Consider the following 19,277-nt stretch of genomic DNA (forward strand, 5'->3'; position numbering starts at 1 on the left):
ACACATTAATTAATAAACGAAAAACAGAAGAAGAGAGATATTAACCCAGGCAAGTAAAATGAAATTTGCCTGGGCATTTTCCTGACTCAGATTGCTCAATTTGACAGACATTTCTAGAATTTGTTGTTGAGGAAGGTTCTTCTTCAAGAAGACCTATGACGCGGTGTGGTGAAAGCCGAGAGGAAGCCACAAAGCCGACTACCCTTCAGTCAAGAGAGGCCGTCCAAGAAACACCTGGCGACGCGACCTGGAGGCCGACACCAGAAAGATGGGCTACACCTGGAGTCAGATAGAAAAGATGGCCCAGGACAGAGGACTCTGGAGAGCTGTTGTTGGCGGCCTATACCCTGACAGGAGTGACGGGCATTGAGTTGAGTTGAGTGTCTAGAATTTGGGGTCCTTGCGATTGATACCGACATAACTGTTTCTTGCTTCTCCACATTACACCCAGCCTTGTGAAAAAAATTTTGTATTCACAATAAAATGCAGACTAGTATGTACTTCAAGAATTGTTCCAAATAGTAATTTCTCACATTTTGAAATCTGTCAACTAGGGACTTGCAGAATATTTTTCAGTGAATGTACAAGCTAGTTGCAAGTGTGAAAATAATCTTAGCTACATGGCGAGTGTGTTTCAGCTACAAAAAAATCAGCACATGGTATCTTCTTCTTCTTCTTCATCTTCTGCGTTCATGGGCTGAAACTCCCATGTACACTCGTGTTTTTTGAACGAGTGGCTTTTTTACGTGCAAGACCGTTTTTACCCCGTCATTTAGGCAGCCATACGCCGTTTCGGGGGAAGCAAGCAGGGTATTTTTGTGTTTCTATAAACCCACGGAGCTCTGACAAGGATTACAGGATCGTTAAAATATGCACTTGGAGGTGTTTTTGTTAATGTCACAATGTTCTGAATTGCCTTTCCCATACTGTGAACCTACCAATACATGAATGTAACATTTTCTGAATAAAAAAATTGTGAAGAAAAAAAAATGCACTTGGTCTTGTGCTTGCGTGTACACACAAAGGGAGATAAGGCACTAGCAGGTGTGCACATAAGTTTACCCGGTAGATTGGAAAAATCGCCACTCTTAACCCACCCGGCACAGCCGGGATACGAACCCACGACCTCCCGCTTGGGAGGCCGGTGCCTTATTCACTAGGCCACTGTGCCTGTCATTATGAAGAATAAATAGCTTCCAAGCTGCAAAAATTACCTTAATGAAATTAAGGAAAATCCCCGCCAAGCACACCTGTAAGCCATGATGCCCTGTAGAAACTCGAAGAGCACGTTCTCCTTGTCCTTGAGCTTGGCAATGACGGTGCGCAGACTGCCCTGCAGACTGGCCATGACGGTGGTGGCGGCCTGCTTGCAGTCGATGGACACCAGGTCCTCCAAGTGCTTCAGGGCCTCCTCCTGCAGCGCTTTCTTCTCGCCGTCGCTGTAGCCAGGGCTCTGGATGATGCTGTCGATGAAGCTGAATGCGTGGTACTGCAAGAAAGAAAATCATGAATACAGTGGAACCCCCCTTTTAAGACCTCCAAAAATCTGAGAAAATCAGGTCTTAAAAAGAAGGGAGTCTTAAAACGGGGGTAAATTTACACAGGTTATGAACAGAAAATCTGAAAAACCAAGGTCTTAAAAAGTGGGGAACTCTTGAATTGTTTTGTTTTTAAAGGGGGGTTCCAATGTAAATGTAAAGAGAGTGGAGAACATGCAGGTCTGTTACAGCACTAAGTTAAGCAATAGAGTTTTACAATTTCCCTGACTGGTATCCTTTTTTATCATGAGATAATAATTGTTCAAATCACACGTGTGTATATCATGTAAATGAGGTCATGTCAAGCAAGTCTGGCAGGGACCTGTTTTTCCACTACTTATGATGCCAAAGTCACCGAGACAAACGTCATTATAGAAACAAAAATTGCGCTCGCTAATTACCCTCGATGAATTTTTAGAACTAACACTTTCAGAGTCACGTTTCTTTACTTTGACGTAATAGATTGCACAAGGCTTTAGAAGAGCTCGAGGTTCCAAAACAAGCGTCTTCAAGTTAGCTGCCTCGACTGCAGGTCATTTTCAGTAAAAAATACACGTAAGTACAGTATGTAGGATAAACAGAATACCAGATTTACACTCGTTGCTTTTTCAAATAGTGAACAGCTCGCTTTCGCTCGCAGTTCAATATTTAAAAAAAAAACTTCGTGTAAATCTGTTACGACACAACAAGCCATGTAGTATTCTCTATAGACACAACAAGCCATGTAGCATTCTCTATAGACACAACAAGCCATGTAGTATTCTCTATTTCTGTGTTTGTTTCTCTCTACAAGACTAGAACAAGATTGGAAGAATTTAATTGCAAAGACAGTAAAAGCATACAGTGACGCCATTCCTTTATTCTTTTCTTTATTTCTGTCTGCCTGCATGTCTCTTGTTGTTGTTTCACTTTGTTCTCACCAGGACATTATTTACAGTTACAAAAACAGCAGGATGTTGTTTATCATCTTTGATCAAATTGACTCTAAATGCAACACAAATACAAGCGTTTGAACATCTTGACTTGAATCAGTGCAGGGAAGTATACAAACACTTTCTTTCTTTCTTTATTTGGTGTTTAACGTCGTTTTCAACCACGAAGGTTATATCGCGACGGGGAAAGGGGTGAGATGGGATAGAGCCACTTGTTAATTGTTTCTTGTTCACAAAAAAATCAAAAAATTGCTCCAGGGGCTTGCAACGTAGTACAATATATGACCTTACTGGGAGAATTAAAAATTTTAGTAATAAATTTTCATTTGATTAATATACTTACCCAACTCACATATAGCAATTAACCCATAGTTCAGTGCTGATACCGCTGTACGCGTCCCCTTAGCAACAAGGAAGACGCCTCTAAAAAAGAGTGACCGAGACCCGTAAGGGTGTCTAGGCCAGCCCGGAAACGAGGCTGCCTTCCGTATGCGCGCGCATACTCCGCCATATGCATCATTCTAAAACGAAGCCCAACTCACTTCTTTTTTAGACATATATAACCCCACAGCGGGGAGGCGGGAGGGAATAAACGATGTGAGTTGGGTAAGTATATTAATCAAATGAAAATTTATTACTAAAATTTTTAATTAAATTACATATCTTACCCAACTCACATATAGCAGATTGCTACTAAAGGTTGGAGGGCACTTTCCCAAATAGGAATCGAGATTTTGTCCTGCCTCTACCCGAGCAGGTAACCCAGAAACGCATCCTGTCTCAAGGCATAGAAATCCCTGAGAAAGACATCAATGAAGAACCTTTCAAGAAAGCCAGTAAGCCGACTCAAGAACTTCCGCCAGGAGATTAAAATGAAGATCAACTAGAGTGGAAGCCCAATCTTTTGCCTCATGAGGCCTGGCTGTAGTAAAGGGCAGGACTGCCCTGCCATTCCCTGCCTGACTCTGCCACCAGCCAAGAGCTTGCCTAGCTATGGTGGAGACCCACTCGGCTAACGAGACTTTCGACATATCTCTAAACCGTACCATGATGAATGAGATAAAAAGAAGTTTCTGAGTCTCCAAACGAGAGTGCACAGTCCGAAACAGAAATCTGCCGAGGGCTCTAACGGACAAAAATGTACATCAGGATCTCCAAGAGCAATAAACTTGCTCAAGAGAGGAAAGTTGAGTCCGCGCCACCCGAAGAGAGAGGACTGACTGCTCCCCCCCCCTTTTAATTCCTTGCCAACACTTGAAGGCATGCCTAAACAATGTGGCAGTCTATAAAGCTAAGGTTGACTTAAGTAAGTCATTACCTCCACAAAGTCGATAGAAAAACTTTCTATCCTTAACCAGTGTTTAACGTCGTTTCTAACCGTTCAGGGTTAAAAAGCGACGGAGTTGCAAAATAAGAACAAGAGCTGTTAGAATCAACAATCTGAAAAGATCCATGCAAGCTAGACAAATCATTGAACTCGAAATGATCAAAAGGCTAAATATGGCTCTGGAGGAGCCAGAATATTGCTAAAAGGTTTAAAATGTGCACAAAGCTGGATTCTCCAAATTCTGCTTACTTGCCAGAAAATTTGAAGGAACCCTAAGAACCATAGATCAGTCTTTCCCCAAAAAGCTGTCCATAGCAAACCTAGCCAGAAAAAACCTTCTGCATAGAACACAGAAACTCTGAACCAAATCCAGAGTTGAGGCAGAAGCCCCTAAGTAACTCAAGTGAACCCTTACAGCAAACATTCAAGTAATTCCGATGTGAGAAAGCAAAGATGCCTTCTTGCCAGCCTAAAGAGGTCTGGAAACCAAGATTGCAAAGACCCGTACTGTGCGACCAACAGGTCGCACAAACTAACTCAAAAAGAGCCCTGTGAAAGCGAGGGTATGGAGCCCCAACCCAAAGTGGATAACAGCCAGCCTGAAGCTTTTCGTTTGGAAACGAAAAACAGCCAAGACCTGCCCTGCGCTTTCTTTTTACCGTGAGATTCTCTTAGTTAGAGAACCCGCGTGCCTAGAAGCGGGCTCAAAAAGAGACCTTTCAAACAAGAAAGAGATTAACCTCTAGCCAACAGAATAATACTTAAAGGGCAGAGGCTTACTCTCAGGTAAAAAACGGCAAAGTAAAATCTTTGTATACGAGTCCAGTCGGACCACAAAGATAACCTGTTAAACGTAACCGCCCGAGCGAGAGACTAAAAGCAAGTTTCGTTCGAACGAGCCAATCATAAAGAAAAGATGCCGCAATCTCCCAGAGCTAGGAGACCTTGATCTAACAGACAGTCTCTCCTTGCTATCGCCATCACCAAACCCGAGGGCGGTTCCATAGAACGAAAAGCAAGAGAACCTAAGTCCTTAAGCTTGGAGTTACCCGAAGCCTACAGAAAGCGCTCCGCGAGTGACACGCTACTTGGGCGTAAGAAACAAGCTAAAGCACCACCACCACCACAGGCAAATAGTCGTGCGTTGCCCACAAATGTAGTGGTGACAAAGAAGACTCGCTTGCGAAAACTTCCGCAAGAACAAGATGACCCCGCCAGAGGATCTAAGAACTTAACACTCGAAGATTCTCCTCAGAAAGCTCAAACCAACTACAAAATGCCGCGAACCGCGACACAGCTGAAGTATGAGCCTCCCCATTTCCTCCTCTTGTTCCAGCATCATAACGAACATCGAAATGATGAGAACCAGTCACCCATCCCGATAAGGCAAAAACTTGCCAACAATCGGAAAAGTTTTGAAAAGTTTCAAACGTCATAACACCATGCCAGATCTCCATCCACCTGACTCACGCCAGCTGGAAGACTGGAAGAGAAAGTGAAAACAGCCTGTAAAAAAGGCAAAGGAACCGCAGAAACGGAACCAGAAGCCAAAAGCTGAAAAGTGCCGACCACCAACACCACAGTGTTAACAGTAGAAGGATATCCCGTCCTGCACCCAGAAGTCACAGCCGCAAAAGCGAAAGCGCAACAGGCCGTGGATAAGTAAACATCAGGACCAACCGGTTGCACAGAAACACACCGGACGATCCCGTTGTACCTCGAACCATTTCAGCTGCGAGCGCCACTGCACTTGCTAACTTGAAACAGAACCTAAAATCAGTGCTTAACAGAAAAACAGGAGCACCTAAATCTGAACAGCCTTCATGCACCTCCGTGCAATCCGGAAGCTGACTCCATGCTAGACTAAATCTCCAACAAGGAATCAGCCCTACTGCTCGCTTCCTGCCCCCCTGCTCGGTATCAAAGGTAGGAAAGTGACCCCCAGAGAGACTCGCATGGTCAACCCAAGAATCACCCAGCCCACCAACTTCCTGCCCCCAGGGCGGAAGCTTACGTTGCCTAGGGCTCTTAGCCGCTGCTGAACGTGCGCCAGAAAGCGGAAGAACAGACACGGTTTCAACACTTCACCGCACAAAGCTTGCTACCTCCTGCGAACGTACACCACTTTCACCGGAGAACCCGGCTACACGCGGCCCTTTGCCAACTCCAGGGCAATGGACAACGATTACCGGAAGCTGAAGTGAACATCCTGTTCCTCCGAACTTCCAGAAGCCAACAAACCGGATAGAGGTGGAGGAAGTAAAGCTTTGCTCTCAACCACCCCCCTCCAGTCAAAACTTAAATGCCGTTATCCGCCGCCCACGTCACTGCGCTGGACAACCTGAACGGCAAGTTAAGCTGGGTGTCGTCCATCCCCGTGAACGCACCCTCATATGGAAGTATCTTCGTCATCCTCCCCTTCATGCTCGCAATCGCAATCGGGAAGGTGACCCCCGCCTTTCGCGGTCCACCAACTTCCACAATACTTAAATGCCATTTTCCGTCGACCACGTCACTGCGCTGGACAACTTGAACGGCAAGTTAAGCTGGGTGTCGTCCATCCCCGTGGACGCACCCTCATAAGAAGGTATTCTCGTTAACCTTTCCTTCATGCTCGCAATCGCAATCAGGAAGGTGACCCCCGCCTTTCGCGGTCCACCAACCTTCACAAAACTTAAATGCCATTTTCCGCCGCCCACGCCACTGCGCTGGACAACTTGAACAGCAAGTAAGCTGGGTGTCGTCCATCCCCGTGGACGCACCCTCAAATGGAAGTATCCTCGTTATCCTTTCCTTCATGCTCGCAGTCGCAATCAGGAAGGTGACCCCCGCCTTTCGCGGTCCACCAACTTCCAAAAAACTTAAATGCCGTTTTCCGCTGCCCGCGTCACGGCGTTTGGACAACTTGAACGGCAAGTAAGCTGGATGTCGTCCACCACCGTGGACGCACCCCTTCCTGCCCCCTGGGCGGAAGCAGATGCCTTTCAACCTGACCACAGTCTACTGACGAGGCGGGAAGAATAGGAACATCAGTTCGCTTGTCAGGGCCCTTAGCACCCACTGACACCCCGACTAAGCGGTGGATATCAGCCGATGTTTCAGAACTTTCACCTGGGATGAGACCCGAGGCTACTCCCTCAAGACAACGCTCACGTGGCGAACACATGTTCGCTTGTCAGGGCCCTTAGCACCCACTGACACCCCGACTAAGCGGTGGATATCAGCCGATGTTTCAGAACTTTCACCTGGGATGAGACCCGAGGCTACTCCCTCAAGACAACGCTCACGTGGAGTACACATACCTTGTGAAGAAGGACAGACGCCGGAGACCGTGAACTCCCCACATAATGTCACAGCAGGGGACGAACGACCACTGTCCAGAGAAGAACACACAGCAACCCCGGCCGGGAGAGCACGTAGTTCTGCCTTTGATGACGAAGTGCCAGCTGCCAAAGCAGAAACCTGTGAACTTAAAGTCAAAAGCAAAGAGGCCACGTCTACAGACGCAAGCCCAATAACAACATGTTTAACACCGAGCCCGGACTAATCCGTAGGCTTAAAACAAGGGTGGCCACTGCACCCGGTGTTCACAGGCGGTCACCCATCCAAGAACTAACCGGGCCCGACGTTGCTTAACTTCGATGAAAGGACGAGAACCGGTGCTAACAACGTGGCGAGGCCGTTGGCCGGCAAAATGGGGGTTCCGGAATAGTCACCAGTGTAGTAAACAAACTGCAAGCGGACTTGTCTACCGGCTTAGCGGGTAAAACAATCAACACATCCAAAGATTTTTAGCAAGAGAATCTACAACAGAAACGGACATAGACCGGATAGTTTAGACTTCCTAAAAGCTTTCTAAGGAGAAAAGGGCACAGCAGCTACCTATTAAGAAGCTGCCCTCTTCTTAGCATTGTCAGCCATGACGGAAAAACGACTCACGAAAAAATTTCTGAGAAACATCGCAAGTCCAAAATACGGCCAACAAAACTGCCAAAATCAAGCAAAATACAAGGAACGACCTCACCTCAACATAGTTGCGAAGTCCAGATGACAAGAAGAGACCAAGAGGAACGAAACAAAGTCAAAAAGACTAAGTAACAAAGGCTGAACAGCCAGAGCGTACATAAAATGCGACCAGTCCCACTGACGCTGAGTTTTTAGAATGATGCATATGGCGGAGTATGCGCGCGCATACGGAAGGCAGCCTCGTTTCCGGGCTGGCCTAGACACCCTTACGGGTCTCGGTCACTCTTTTTTAGAGGCGTCTTTCTTGTTACCAAGGGGACGCGTACAGCGATACCAGCACTGAACCAGGGTTAATTGCTATATGTGAGTTGGGTAAGATATGTAATTTAATGCAAGTTTCCAGTACAAAGGACTTAACATTTCTTACATACTGCTTGACTAAAATCTTTACAAAAATTGACTATATTCTATACAAGAAACACTTAACAAGGGTAAAAGGAGAAACAGAATCCGTTAGTCGCCTCTTACGACATGCTGGGGAGCATCGGGTAAATTCTTCCCCCTAACCCGCGGGGGGTATATACAAACACCCATCGGACTGTTTTGGCTTTTCCTGCAGAGTGACTCACCCTCCTGGCTGGGTCCTTGATGTAGCAGAGCAGAATGTTGTGGTATTCTCGCCTCTTCTCGTACAGGTACTCGCACACCCGGTAGCTGTTGTTAAAAGTAATAAACAAATTAAAAACTTGTCTATAAACAGAGTCATGTTTAGGAAAAAATGAACAAACAGACAATTGTCCATGAAAACTACCACTGCAGCAAAACTGATGATGACCATGCAAGTTATTTTTAAAGTTAAGAAATCACAGTGCTACATTTGATGCGTCTGTAGCTGTGTCTGCGTTTTCTCTATAAAGAGGCGGCAGGTAAGTGCTACACCTTAACAAGAAAGTGATGTGTTTGCATCTGATTATGGATGTGTCTGTGTCCGTGTTTCCTCTGAGAAACCCCCGGGAAGTTCTGCACCTAAACCAGAAAGAGTTTTGTGTGCTTCTGATAATGAATGTGTCTGTGCTTCCTCTGATACACCGCAGGGAAGTTCTACATCTAATCCACAACATGTTTACAATGATAGAGAGACAGAATCCATGTCCTATCCCAGTGTCACTGCTATGGCATGTAAACAACCTCAGTCATTGTACCAGAAGTGCAGGTGGCTGATCACATCTAAACATGCACACGCCTGGGTGGCGTGACTCTTGTTGCTGCTAGCTTTAGGTCAGGAGGAAGTGACCCACATTTCCCAGAAAAGAGATGACAAATTTTGATATTTCTCTGTTTAATTGGTTGACTGCTGTATGCAAATAACCTGACAGTCTGCCATCTGTTCATTTATTTCTTATTGTAAACATGTTTTGAAGACACCATTATAAGCCCTAGGTTGGTTGTTGTTTTCACACTTACCATATTTGACGGACTACAAGCCGCGACTTCTTTTAAAAAAAAATCGCATTGCGGCTTATAAAAAGATGCGGCTAAAACGTTACGTAAACTTGAATAACATTCACCTAATGGAAGTCGCCGCGGATTTTCATTTCGCTCGATTAGCGATTACCGGTACTTTATTAGCTCTCTACTCAAGACTCGGCGCTTTTCTCTTTCTTTCGCGAATCTTCGTTTGTCAACAAGTCGTCGTGACAAGATAGCGTACAGAGAAACACCGGATGTATCAGGATCTCGCGCGCGCGAGATTTCGTTTTTTTGTGTCTCGCGATAGTTGGAGGAGTGAGAGCCGCCATGTTGTGTTTTCGTCTGCTCGAAATGTGCACAAAAGTCGTAAATCATCCCAAAAAAAGCTTATTCCGGGCGGGACTACATGTGTGTGTTGGTTACAATTGTGTGTGTGATATTTTCCTTCAAACTTTTTCACTTTTCTTCTTTGTTTCACTTGTTTATTCTCGGAGCCGATTTCGCCAAATATCGTACTTTCGTTTGCCTGGTTGTTTTGATTGATTTACACGATCTGATTATTTTTTTTCGACGCCGGCTAATATAGTGACGCGGCCTATACGTGGCTCGTCCCAATTTTTTGGTTAAAAGTCGGGGGTGCGGCTTATAAAACGGTGCGTCTTGTAATCTGTCAAATACGGTATGTCAATTTTACAACCATGTAAACAGAAATAAAGCATTTTTTAAATCAAATGAGACAACAAAGTATGAAATGAAATGAAATGAAGTCAATGACACAGACAGAACTTACAATTTGGCATTTTCTGCCAGTCGCAGAAGCCGTGTTTCATCGAACTGAGCCAGACCCCCAGCATGGATGAGTTCCATGAGCGCTTGCTGTCGTTCCTCATGGCGAGACTCGTCTGCCGGGTTGGACAGGAATTCCAGCACCTGTCAACCAGACAAAAACCACTGTTGGTTCCACTGGGGACAATTCCCATTCAGGGTTCTAACCAGGAACAATAAATATTAATACCCATTCAGGTTTAGGGTTCTAACCAGGGACAATACACATTTAGGGTTCTAACCAGGAACAATACTCATTCAGGGTTCTAACCAGGAACAATACTCATTCAGGGTTCTAACCAGGAACAATACTCATGCAGGGTTCTAACCAGGAACAATACCCATTCAGGGTTCCAACCAGAAACAATACCCATTCAGGGTTCTAACCAGGAACAATACTCGTTCTCAGCATTCTAAAATTGAACTGATAAATTCTGTTTTCAAGGGCTTTTCCATTTACTGTTGTAATAGCTAAGCGCAAAAAGCACCCGATTACTTTCTATGTAACCTAGTTCACCACAACTTACCTAGATTGATATTAAATCTCTCTCTCTCTCTCTGTTTCGCATCTATTATCTTCACCTTAAACCTACCGCATTATCCTTCTATCCGCTCATAGCTAAATTTTCTCTTCTACAAACAGATTCTCATTTGTGCGTAATAAATCTAAGATAATCAGTAAAACATGATTGAGCAAGGAGCTGAACGAAGCCTTACAACCTCTCTGTAGGGCCATTAGCGGTATGAACAAATCCAGACCATTTACCTGTTCGAAGAGAACTCTGTTAACGATGATGGTGTTTTCGTGTCGAGCCATCTGTCTTGCCAGGAATGTGAACAGTACTCCAACTTGTGTAGGCTGAAAACCATAGCATAATCTTCATAAGAAAAGTCCTCAGAGGATGTCCTATCTCCATGCTAAAGGCAGACAACTGCAAAATGTGATACAGGTCTACAAACCTCTGGTCTCTGGATTTACTTGATACCTGTGAGCGGCTGTGACCAATTGGCTGAGATGCACAAAGCGAAAGTGGGTGCCACCCATGTTTTTTCCTTTATTTGGTGTTTAACGTCGCTTTCAACCGTTCAAGGTTATATCGCGACGGGGAAAGGGGGGGGGGATGGGATAGAGCCACTTGTTAATTGTTTCTTGTTCACAAAAGCACTAATCAAACAATTGCTCCAGGGGCTTGCAACGTAGTACAATATATGACCTTACTGGGAGAATGCAAGTTTCCAGTACAAAGGACTTAACATTTCTTACATACTGCTTGACTAAAATCTTTACAAACATTGACTATATTCTATACAAGAAACACTAAACAAGGATAAAAGGAGAAACAGAATCCGTTAGTTGCCTCTTACGACATGCTGGAGAGCATCGGGTAAATTCTTCCCCCTAACCCGCGGGGGGTTGCCACCCATGTGAGTGGGAGCCAGCCGCGGGGTCTGATTGGTTGACATTGAGATTTGTGATGATTTTATCCAATCAGACTGGCTGGCTCCCACACACTTTGGCTTCATGCACCCCAGCCCTGGTGCCGGGCAGGTGGTGATAACTTATTGAAAACGTGGTGTGCATAATAAGTATATCCATAAAACTTGAAGAATGAAACTGCAGCTTCAAAAATAAACAGCTAGGAAACAAAAAAAGCAAGGCCATAAGGACAGGGATACAACCTATAAAGCAAACAAACAAACAAACAAACAAACAACAACAAAAGTGTGAGAAAAGTTCAACACTTACAGAAAAGCCAATGCTTTCCACCATAACCTGCAGCAGGATATCCACCACTCTTTGTCGCCTCTGGATCCTGAAACAAAGAATGCACACCACTTGACACAAGTTCATTACCAATGTCCGCAAAAGGTGGACAAAATTTAATAAGGTGATCTAAAACAAACCTTTTTTTCCCCACCGAAACCAGCATATAGCTGTCTAAACGGCGGGGTAAAAACAGTCATACAAACCCCACTCGTGCAAAAAGACCACAAGTGAACGTGGGAGTTTCAGGTCATGAACGCAGATGAAGAAGAAGAAGAAGAAGAAGAAGAAGAAACCCTTTCTTTTTTAAATTCTTTTAAGCATGGTAAGCATTTTTAATTTTTTTTGTATAGCTGTGTGATAAATGGCCAAAGAGGATGCCTCAGTATCTACACACAATGGCACAGTTTCTCTCAGAAATGTATCACTACTATGAAAACATGTGACAGAGTATTTACTTACCCAGCTTCATCATTGAATTCAGGTTCTTCAAAAGCCTGTGAACAAAGGACAAACAGAAAGACATAAATCTAAACTAGCCTTTCAAAAATTCAAGAAATTCAAAAGCACGTGCTCAAATGCATGCACTTAAAATGGCTATAAGTCTCTTTTGAATACTCTCTGGTGTTAATATAACAAGACCTTGCGGAATAATACTGTCAATAATGCCAAACCAATTCAAAAATGTTCCCTGGGCAACGTTCAACCCACTGATGCCAGTTTTCACAACCTGACAGCAAAAGTTACATAGAAAGTCTTTCCAAAACAGTAGCTGGGTATAAATACTGGTGATCCATACTGTAATGCCAAGAGGTTAAAGAACATGAACATATCAATCAATGAGTCTTATATTGCGCATATTCCGTGGGTACAGTTCTAGGCGCTCTGCAGTGATGCCGTGTGAGATAAAATTTTATATGGCCAGTAGATTGCAGCCATTTCGGCGCATATTTATCTTTGACGGCCTATTATTCCAAGTCACACGGGTATAGGTAGACAATTATTAACTGTGCCTAAGCAATTTTGCCAGGAAAGACCCTTTTGTCAATCGTGGGATCTTTAACGTGCACACCCAATGTAGTGTACACGGGGGGAGGTTCGGACACCGAAGAGAGTCTGCACACAAAGTTGACTCTGTGAAATAAATTTCCGCCGAACCTGGGATCAAACTCACGCTGACAGCGGCCAACTGAATACAAATCCAGCGCGCTACCAACTGAGCTATATCCCCTCCCCGTGGAACCCAAAGAAGCTAGAGCTCACCAGTGCCAGAACGTTGAGGAACTCCCTGGTGTCAAATTGAAGCAGTGTCCTCAGGTGTGGGTAAGCAGACTCACCTGCAAGCAAGCATTCACTTCTCAATAACTAACTGTATAACTCCTTTTTAAAAAGTTGGAGGCGTGTAAACAAAACGTGCAATCTTCATTATACTCAGATCATCTGCCGACTCCCTCAAGCTCAACATCCCCCACACCAAACTCAAAACAGCAGGTCAACGCTCATTTTCTTTCCAAGCACCTAGCCAATGGAACACACTTTACCTCTCCCCCTCCGTCAACAACAGTCCCTCGAATCATTCAAATCTGCACTCAAGACATTCCTTTTTTCCACATAATCCATGCATTCTACACTGCCCACCCCATCCCACCCTGAATAACTGTACATATTTTAATGGTTGATGGTGTGTGTGTTGGTGACTTTAAGTCTCCGTGTGTGTGAATGAGTGTATGTGCGCCTTGAGTCGCCTGTTGGTGAGATATGTGCGCGTTATAAATATTCGTATTATTATTATTATTATTATACTGTGATGTATCATCAAAGAATAAGTACTTGGTGTGATATCAACAAATTATACATTGTTTGCTTCCCAGTGAATAAAACTTTCCTAAACAGACTATAACTCTTGTAATGTTGATCATAATTCTGATTATAACATGATTACATGAAGAGAAACAAATAAATAATTTAAACCACAACCCTGCCAGTTCTGTATTTTGCATCTATCAAAACCAAGTGAAAACATGCATGAATCAGTTTTGCCAGGAAGGTTAACAACTGTACAATTATGAACACACAACAAGATAAAAATAATATGTCCTCTCCATGCAAATACAAACATGAGCAATAAAACATTGGTTGTGTTTGTTTTTTGCTGAGTACATTTTTGTATTGCTATGTTGTTCTAGTACTTCTCACCTGACGCCTGTAGTACCTAATTGTTCTGAGACAGTTATTTCTTTGTCTTAGCATAAAACTGCAAGATATTCATCAGGGGTCGATTTCATGGGCCAGCAACACAGTCGACCAACTGCAGTTGAATGCGTAAAATGCAGTAATCGGACGAAATTGTGTTTCATGAAAACAATACATTCGACTGACTGTGCATCTTCGCACATGGAGATGCCCAATTACAAAGCTACCCTTCCCAGCACTGTGTTTAGACAACTGCAGTGAAAGCGGTACGTGGTCCAACTGTTAGTGTGACAACCGCAAGTCCATGAAACCAGCTCAAGAATCCTGTCATCAGGCAGACTGACTTTCTGGGTGGTTCTTAGTGTGCAGCATGGTGATGCACTTGAAGACCTCATCCTTCACCATGGTACACACACACACACACACACACACACACACACACACACACACACACACACACACACACACACACACACACACACACACACACACACGTCCTGTCATGAGGCAGACTTACTTTCAGGGTGGTCCTTGGTGTGCAACATAGTGATGCACTTGAACACCTCGTCCTTCACCATGGACTCCTGGTCACTGGGAATGTCCCCCATGGGGTAGGCCCGGCCTGCCAGGCAACAGCTGTAACACACATAGAGGTACAGACTGACCGGCAAACAGACAATCAGAAAGAACAAGCAGGTAGGCAGGCAGAAAGAGAATTACACACACATATATTTAGACATCTATGAGGAATGATAATACACATTAAAAGAGAAGACAGAACAAAGACACACACACAAAGAGAGAGAGACACACACACACACACACACACACAAACACACAAAGAGAGAGAGACACACACACACACACATACACAAACAGTTGTGCTTAATTAGGTTACCACCACCACCAAACCAAAACTGATACATGTATCAACAAAACTATTCAGAAAAAGAAATTCAACAACACTTCTCACCTGATGTAGACCAAGAGCTTGTTTCCCAGTCTGATCTGATTATCTGCAAGGCAAATGTTTAGGTCTTATGTCCAATATTCTTTGAGATGCTATAATATTTGATGTCTACCTTCTGCATACCTTCTGCAATGCGTTTAGTTTCAGTGATGTAGTTTTTCAATGTGGATCACTGGAAATACATTACTATACACGTGCTTTTGTCTAAATTCAGAAGCAATTAAAAGGTCCACACAAAGACCTCAGTAGCATTTAGCATACTGATTATGTTCCCCACTTTCTTCTTTCTTCATCTCCTTAGTTCATGGCCTGCAACTCCCAAGTACATTGTGAGAACATTTCTCCAATCAATATTGGTAATGTGAGGTGAGTGATTGGTTGCATGCAGCCAGATCACGAGTGTCTTTTCACTGACAGACAGAAACAGATGGGAGGGGGGGTGGGGGGGTGGTTGGGGGGAAGGGGTCGTTTTACCTGTGAGTTGCTTGCCCCTGCTGACGGCGGCGCCTAGCTGAGCGAGGAGTTGTTCCAGGGGGGAGGTGTAGTCGTGCATGCCGCGCGTGTACACGTAAATGATGGCATCGTACAGGCTGTGGCTCCAGCACAGGTTCACCACCTGGTCACCATCACAACCACATTAGTCCACAGTGCTATAAATAAGAAGATCTTCTCCTTCTACTTCTTCGTTCATGGGCTGACACTCCTACGTTCACTCATGTTTTGCACAAGTGTGTTTTTATGTGTATGAACGTTTTTACCCTGCCATTCAGGCAGCCATACGCCTCTTTCGGGGGAAGCATGATGGGTATATTTGTGTTTCTATAACCCACCGAACTCTGACATGGATTACAGGATCTTTTCCACAGGCACTTGTTCTTGTGCTTGCATGTACACATGAAGGACTAGTTGACCTGGGAGATCAGATACAAGATCAAGCTGCAAAAAAACAAAAAAACAAAATTGTCAGCACTCTGAACGTAAAGGCTGAGAGATTTATTTCTCAGAGACAACTTTGTGCAGACTCTCTTTGGTGTCTGAACACCCCTGTGTGCACACATGCACATGAAAAAGATCCCAAACTCACAGCGAAAGTCTCAGGGCTTGGAAAACACAAAGACAAGCATGCATCATGTCTCGACTCTCATTATCATGATAGTACCTCGATACTTTGACGAGGCAAGCAAAGAAGGCAGCCAGAGTGCATGGGCTTCTTTGCGTTAAATTATCACACAGACCTGTGCACACTCAAAACGCTCATCAGTAGTAAACAAACCAAATTTTAGTAGTTTTTAAAATGTTTCAGTAGTAAGCTGGAACGATAGTTCAAAACATAATTCTGCTCACAAAGCACACAAACTGAAACACTATGACGCAGTAGAATGGGAGACTGAATCTTCCTTCTTAAACAAATCCAGTGATGGCTGGCTGTGCTTGCAAGCTTTTCTTGTTGCCTTTGTGCTTCGAACCAGACACATGGCGGAAAACATCATTGGCCTGGATTTTACGATCTCCAGGTTGTCTTGAGAATAACTGGACTTCCAGCACTGTTGTGCCGTTTTCTTCTTCTTTGGTGACAGAGCTGGTGTCTCCTCTTCACTATCTGAATCTCGCACTCTTTTTTTCTATTCCATGTTTCACGCTGGACAAACTAAGTCTAAGAACAAAGACTCAATGCTGATAACACGCGCGCTTCCGGTAAATCGAAAAAACGTCTTTTCAGCGCAACGGCCAACTAATTGGTCAAAACATCTTAAAACAGAAAAAAAGTACAACAATTTGTTTTTGGAGTAAAACATTGTAATTTCGGAATTTTAATTAAAAATCCGTAGCACCGTATTCTGCAGATAAAAATCGGAGAAATTACGGAGAAACCGTAGATGTGCACAGGTCTGTATCACACCATATCCTCAGCGTATTACGAATACCTGTCCCAATATAGGCCAACTGGTCTTAGAGGATGTTAAACTTGAATAGTCAGTAATGTAGAGAACAAGACCAGTGTACCCAATGAATGTCGAGACTTACGAATGAACTGATGCCAATAGCGACAAGTGGTTTCAAGCCATCGCGGCTACCGACTGAGCGGTCTCCCTGCCCTGTGTACAAGACCAGTGTACCTGATGAAAGTCGAGACTTGCAAATGAACCCATGCCGACAGCGACAAGTGGTTTCAAGCCAGCGCGGCTACCGACTGAGCTATCTTCCTGCCCTATGTACAAGACCTGTGTACCTGATGAATGTCGAGACTTGCGATGTCCAGGTGCACGACACACGACTCCACACTGTCCAGCATGCCGCGCGACTCGTAGTGGTCAACAAAGTCCTTCATGACAGCCGGGGGGATGGCAGTCAAGCGGTCAGTCTGTATGTAGGGCTCCAGGCACTCCAGGAACGTTCCCTTGGCGATCACGTCCACTGCAAACCGCTCGTAGATTCGGCCAAACAGGACATCCCTTGAAAGCACAAAACGAGAAATTATTTTTAGGTTTTATTTGATGTAATTTTTAAATTCAAGACAATTCACAGCCAAAATTCTGTTTAGAGAAAGACACATGTACTGAGAAATCTTTTGTTATGGCTCATACGCGAGTTCATTTTTTGCACACAAAAAAAATACAAATACAACTCACGTTTTCTTCAGGTCAAGGCAGTAGTCTACACAGACTGGAACGATTTCCTGCAGAAAGAAAGAATAAATATTATTGCTTTAATAATAATAATAATGAACACTTGTCAATCGCCCCTTCTTGCCAGAGCTCACAGCAATGTACAATGCAAAACGAACACACACTGACACCCCCCCCCTACACACACACTCACATGATAAAATCCAATTAAATAGTGAAATAAAACAACTATCCCAGAGAGAGAGAGAGAGAGAGAGAGAGAGAGAGAGAGAGAGAGAGAGAGAGAGAGAGAGAGAGAGAGAGAGAGAGAGAGAGAGAGAGAGAGAGAGAGAGAGAGAGAGAGAGAGAGAGAGAGAGAGAGAGAGAGAGAGAGGAGAGAGAGAGAGAAAGAGAGAGAGAGAGAGAGAGAGAGAAAGAGAGAGAGAGAAAGAGAGAGAGAGGAAAATGTGTTATTTAGGTATAATAAAAGACCCTTCACCAATGAAGCATAGCAATGACTATGCATACAAGTTATTACACACAATTTCCACATCAGATTTGGGCAAACAAAATGTCACTTCAGATACAGGCTAACTTTTACCACTGTATTTCAAAGCAGAAAAAAAGCTATACTGCATGTTCCAAGTTTGATCCTTTATTCATCCTCACTGCACATGTAATTCACGAATTCCAGAATTCCAGAAATAACTCTGTCGGGTTTTAGTAGGTTGTGGAAGAGTTGCTTTTCCTTAAAACATTGAGGGAAAAAATCCACGTGACATTGTATTGTAGGCTGAACACTAGTGAGCTGTGTGTCCAAACACATGGTCGGCGATCTGTTGAGTCATGTGATATTGCATCAACATTGAATAGTCAGCTCTGATGTGCATGCACATTTTTGAACAAAAAGAGCATAGAATTGAGTGGGCTATGCAGAAAACACAGATGGGAGCTATACAATTTCATCGATATGTCGATGGCGTGACTCCAATATCACATGGGTTTATTTGCCTCAATGTTTCCAAGAAAAAGCAAGTCTTCCACAACCTATAATAACTCGACATAGGTACTTCCGAACATCATCATTTAGAATAACATTAGTCTGCTCCCTGACAATATCTATTATGCCACGTGCACAAATAATTTCTATTAATCTAGTAAAACTAAATACTTACAAACCCCAGTTTGTACACAAAATCAGTTTGGATTAATGACTCAAGTGCTCTGAATACAAATGATAGTAAGGTGATCTGAGTTAGTATTGAATTGGGGACGAGGGGGTAAAGAAATTATGGACACATTAGGATGATACAAAATTGGATCACAAGTCTATATCAAAAAGAAACTGTATGTAGCAGTCTAACATGCAACAACAGAAAGAACCAATCAAGTACATTTTTTTTTCTTACAGCCACTGCAACTACATTTAGTTGAATTAATTACTCTCCGCAGAAAGAGCACACCTTCTCAAATTTTAAACTAATGTCTCTATCAATTCTCGTTGTTTGTCTACCTCGTTAAAGATACAATCCTTATCATGTATTCCTTCATGGCAGACACCACAGATCTGGCTTTCACATGGAATAATAACGGCGACACATCAACTTGAACACATAGAATAATAACGGGACACATCAATTACACTGTCTTGAACACAAATATATATATACCCCAACTTCAATGGC

The 19,277-nt window shown here is 43.7% G+C and overlaps 1 protein-coding gene and 1 pseudogene across 4 annotated transcripts in view; both read right to left on the reverse strand.

Annotated features, from left to right (window-relative positions):
* Positions 1-19,277, reverse strand: part of LOC138958243 (vacuolar protein sorting-associated protein 8 homolog) — a 63,587-nt gene that overhangs the window by 17,993 nt on the left and 26,317 nt on the right. For 2 of the 4 annotated variants that reach the window (XM_070329353.1, XM_070329351.1), the window contains 12 exons: positions 17,617-17,663; positions 17,217-17,439; positions 15,461-15,602; positions 14,990-15,032; positions 14,534-14,652; positions 13,087-13,160; positions 12,286-12,320; positions 11,806-11,872; positions 10,825-10,917; positions 10,024-10,163; positions 8,393-8,477; positions 1,215-1,489 (listed from right to left, as the gene is read on the reverse strand). In XM_070329353.1, coding sequence (XP_070185454.1) covers positions 1,215-1,489; positions 8,393-8,477; positions 10,024-10,163; positions 10,825-10,917; positions 11,806-11,872; positions 12,286-12,320; positions 13,087-13,160; positions 14,534-14,652; positions 14,990-15,032; positions 15,461-15,602; positions 17,217-17,439; positions 17,617-17,663 — 1,343 coding nt within the window. The remainder of the gene's footprint in view (positions 1-1,214; positions 1,490-8,392; positions 8,478-10,023; positions 10,164-10,824; positions 10,918-11,805; positions 11,873-12,285; positions 12,321-13,086; positions 13,161-14,533; positions 14,653-14,989; positions 15,033-15,460; positions 15,603-17,216; positions 17,440-17,616; positions 17,664-19,277) is intronic. The other 2 variants (XM_070329354.1, XM_070329355.1) reach the window with 1 other exon arrangement.
* LOC138960512 (5S ribosomal RNA) lies at positions 7,366-7,484 on the reverse strand (annotated as a pseudogene).

The sequence above is a fragment of the Littorina saxatilis genome, linkage group LG2 (assembly GCF_037325665.1).
Source record: "Littorina saxatilis isolate snail1 linkage group LG2, US_GU_Lsax_2.0, whole genome shotgun sequence".
In the NCBI taxonomy this organism is placed as follows: domain Eukaryota; kingdom Metazoa; phylum Mollusca; class Gastropoda; order Littorinimorpha; family Littorinidae; genus Littorina; species Littorina saxatilis.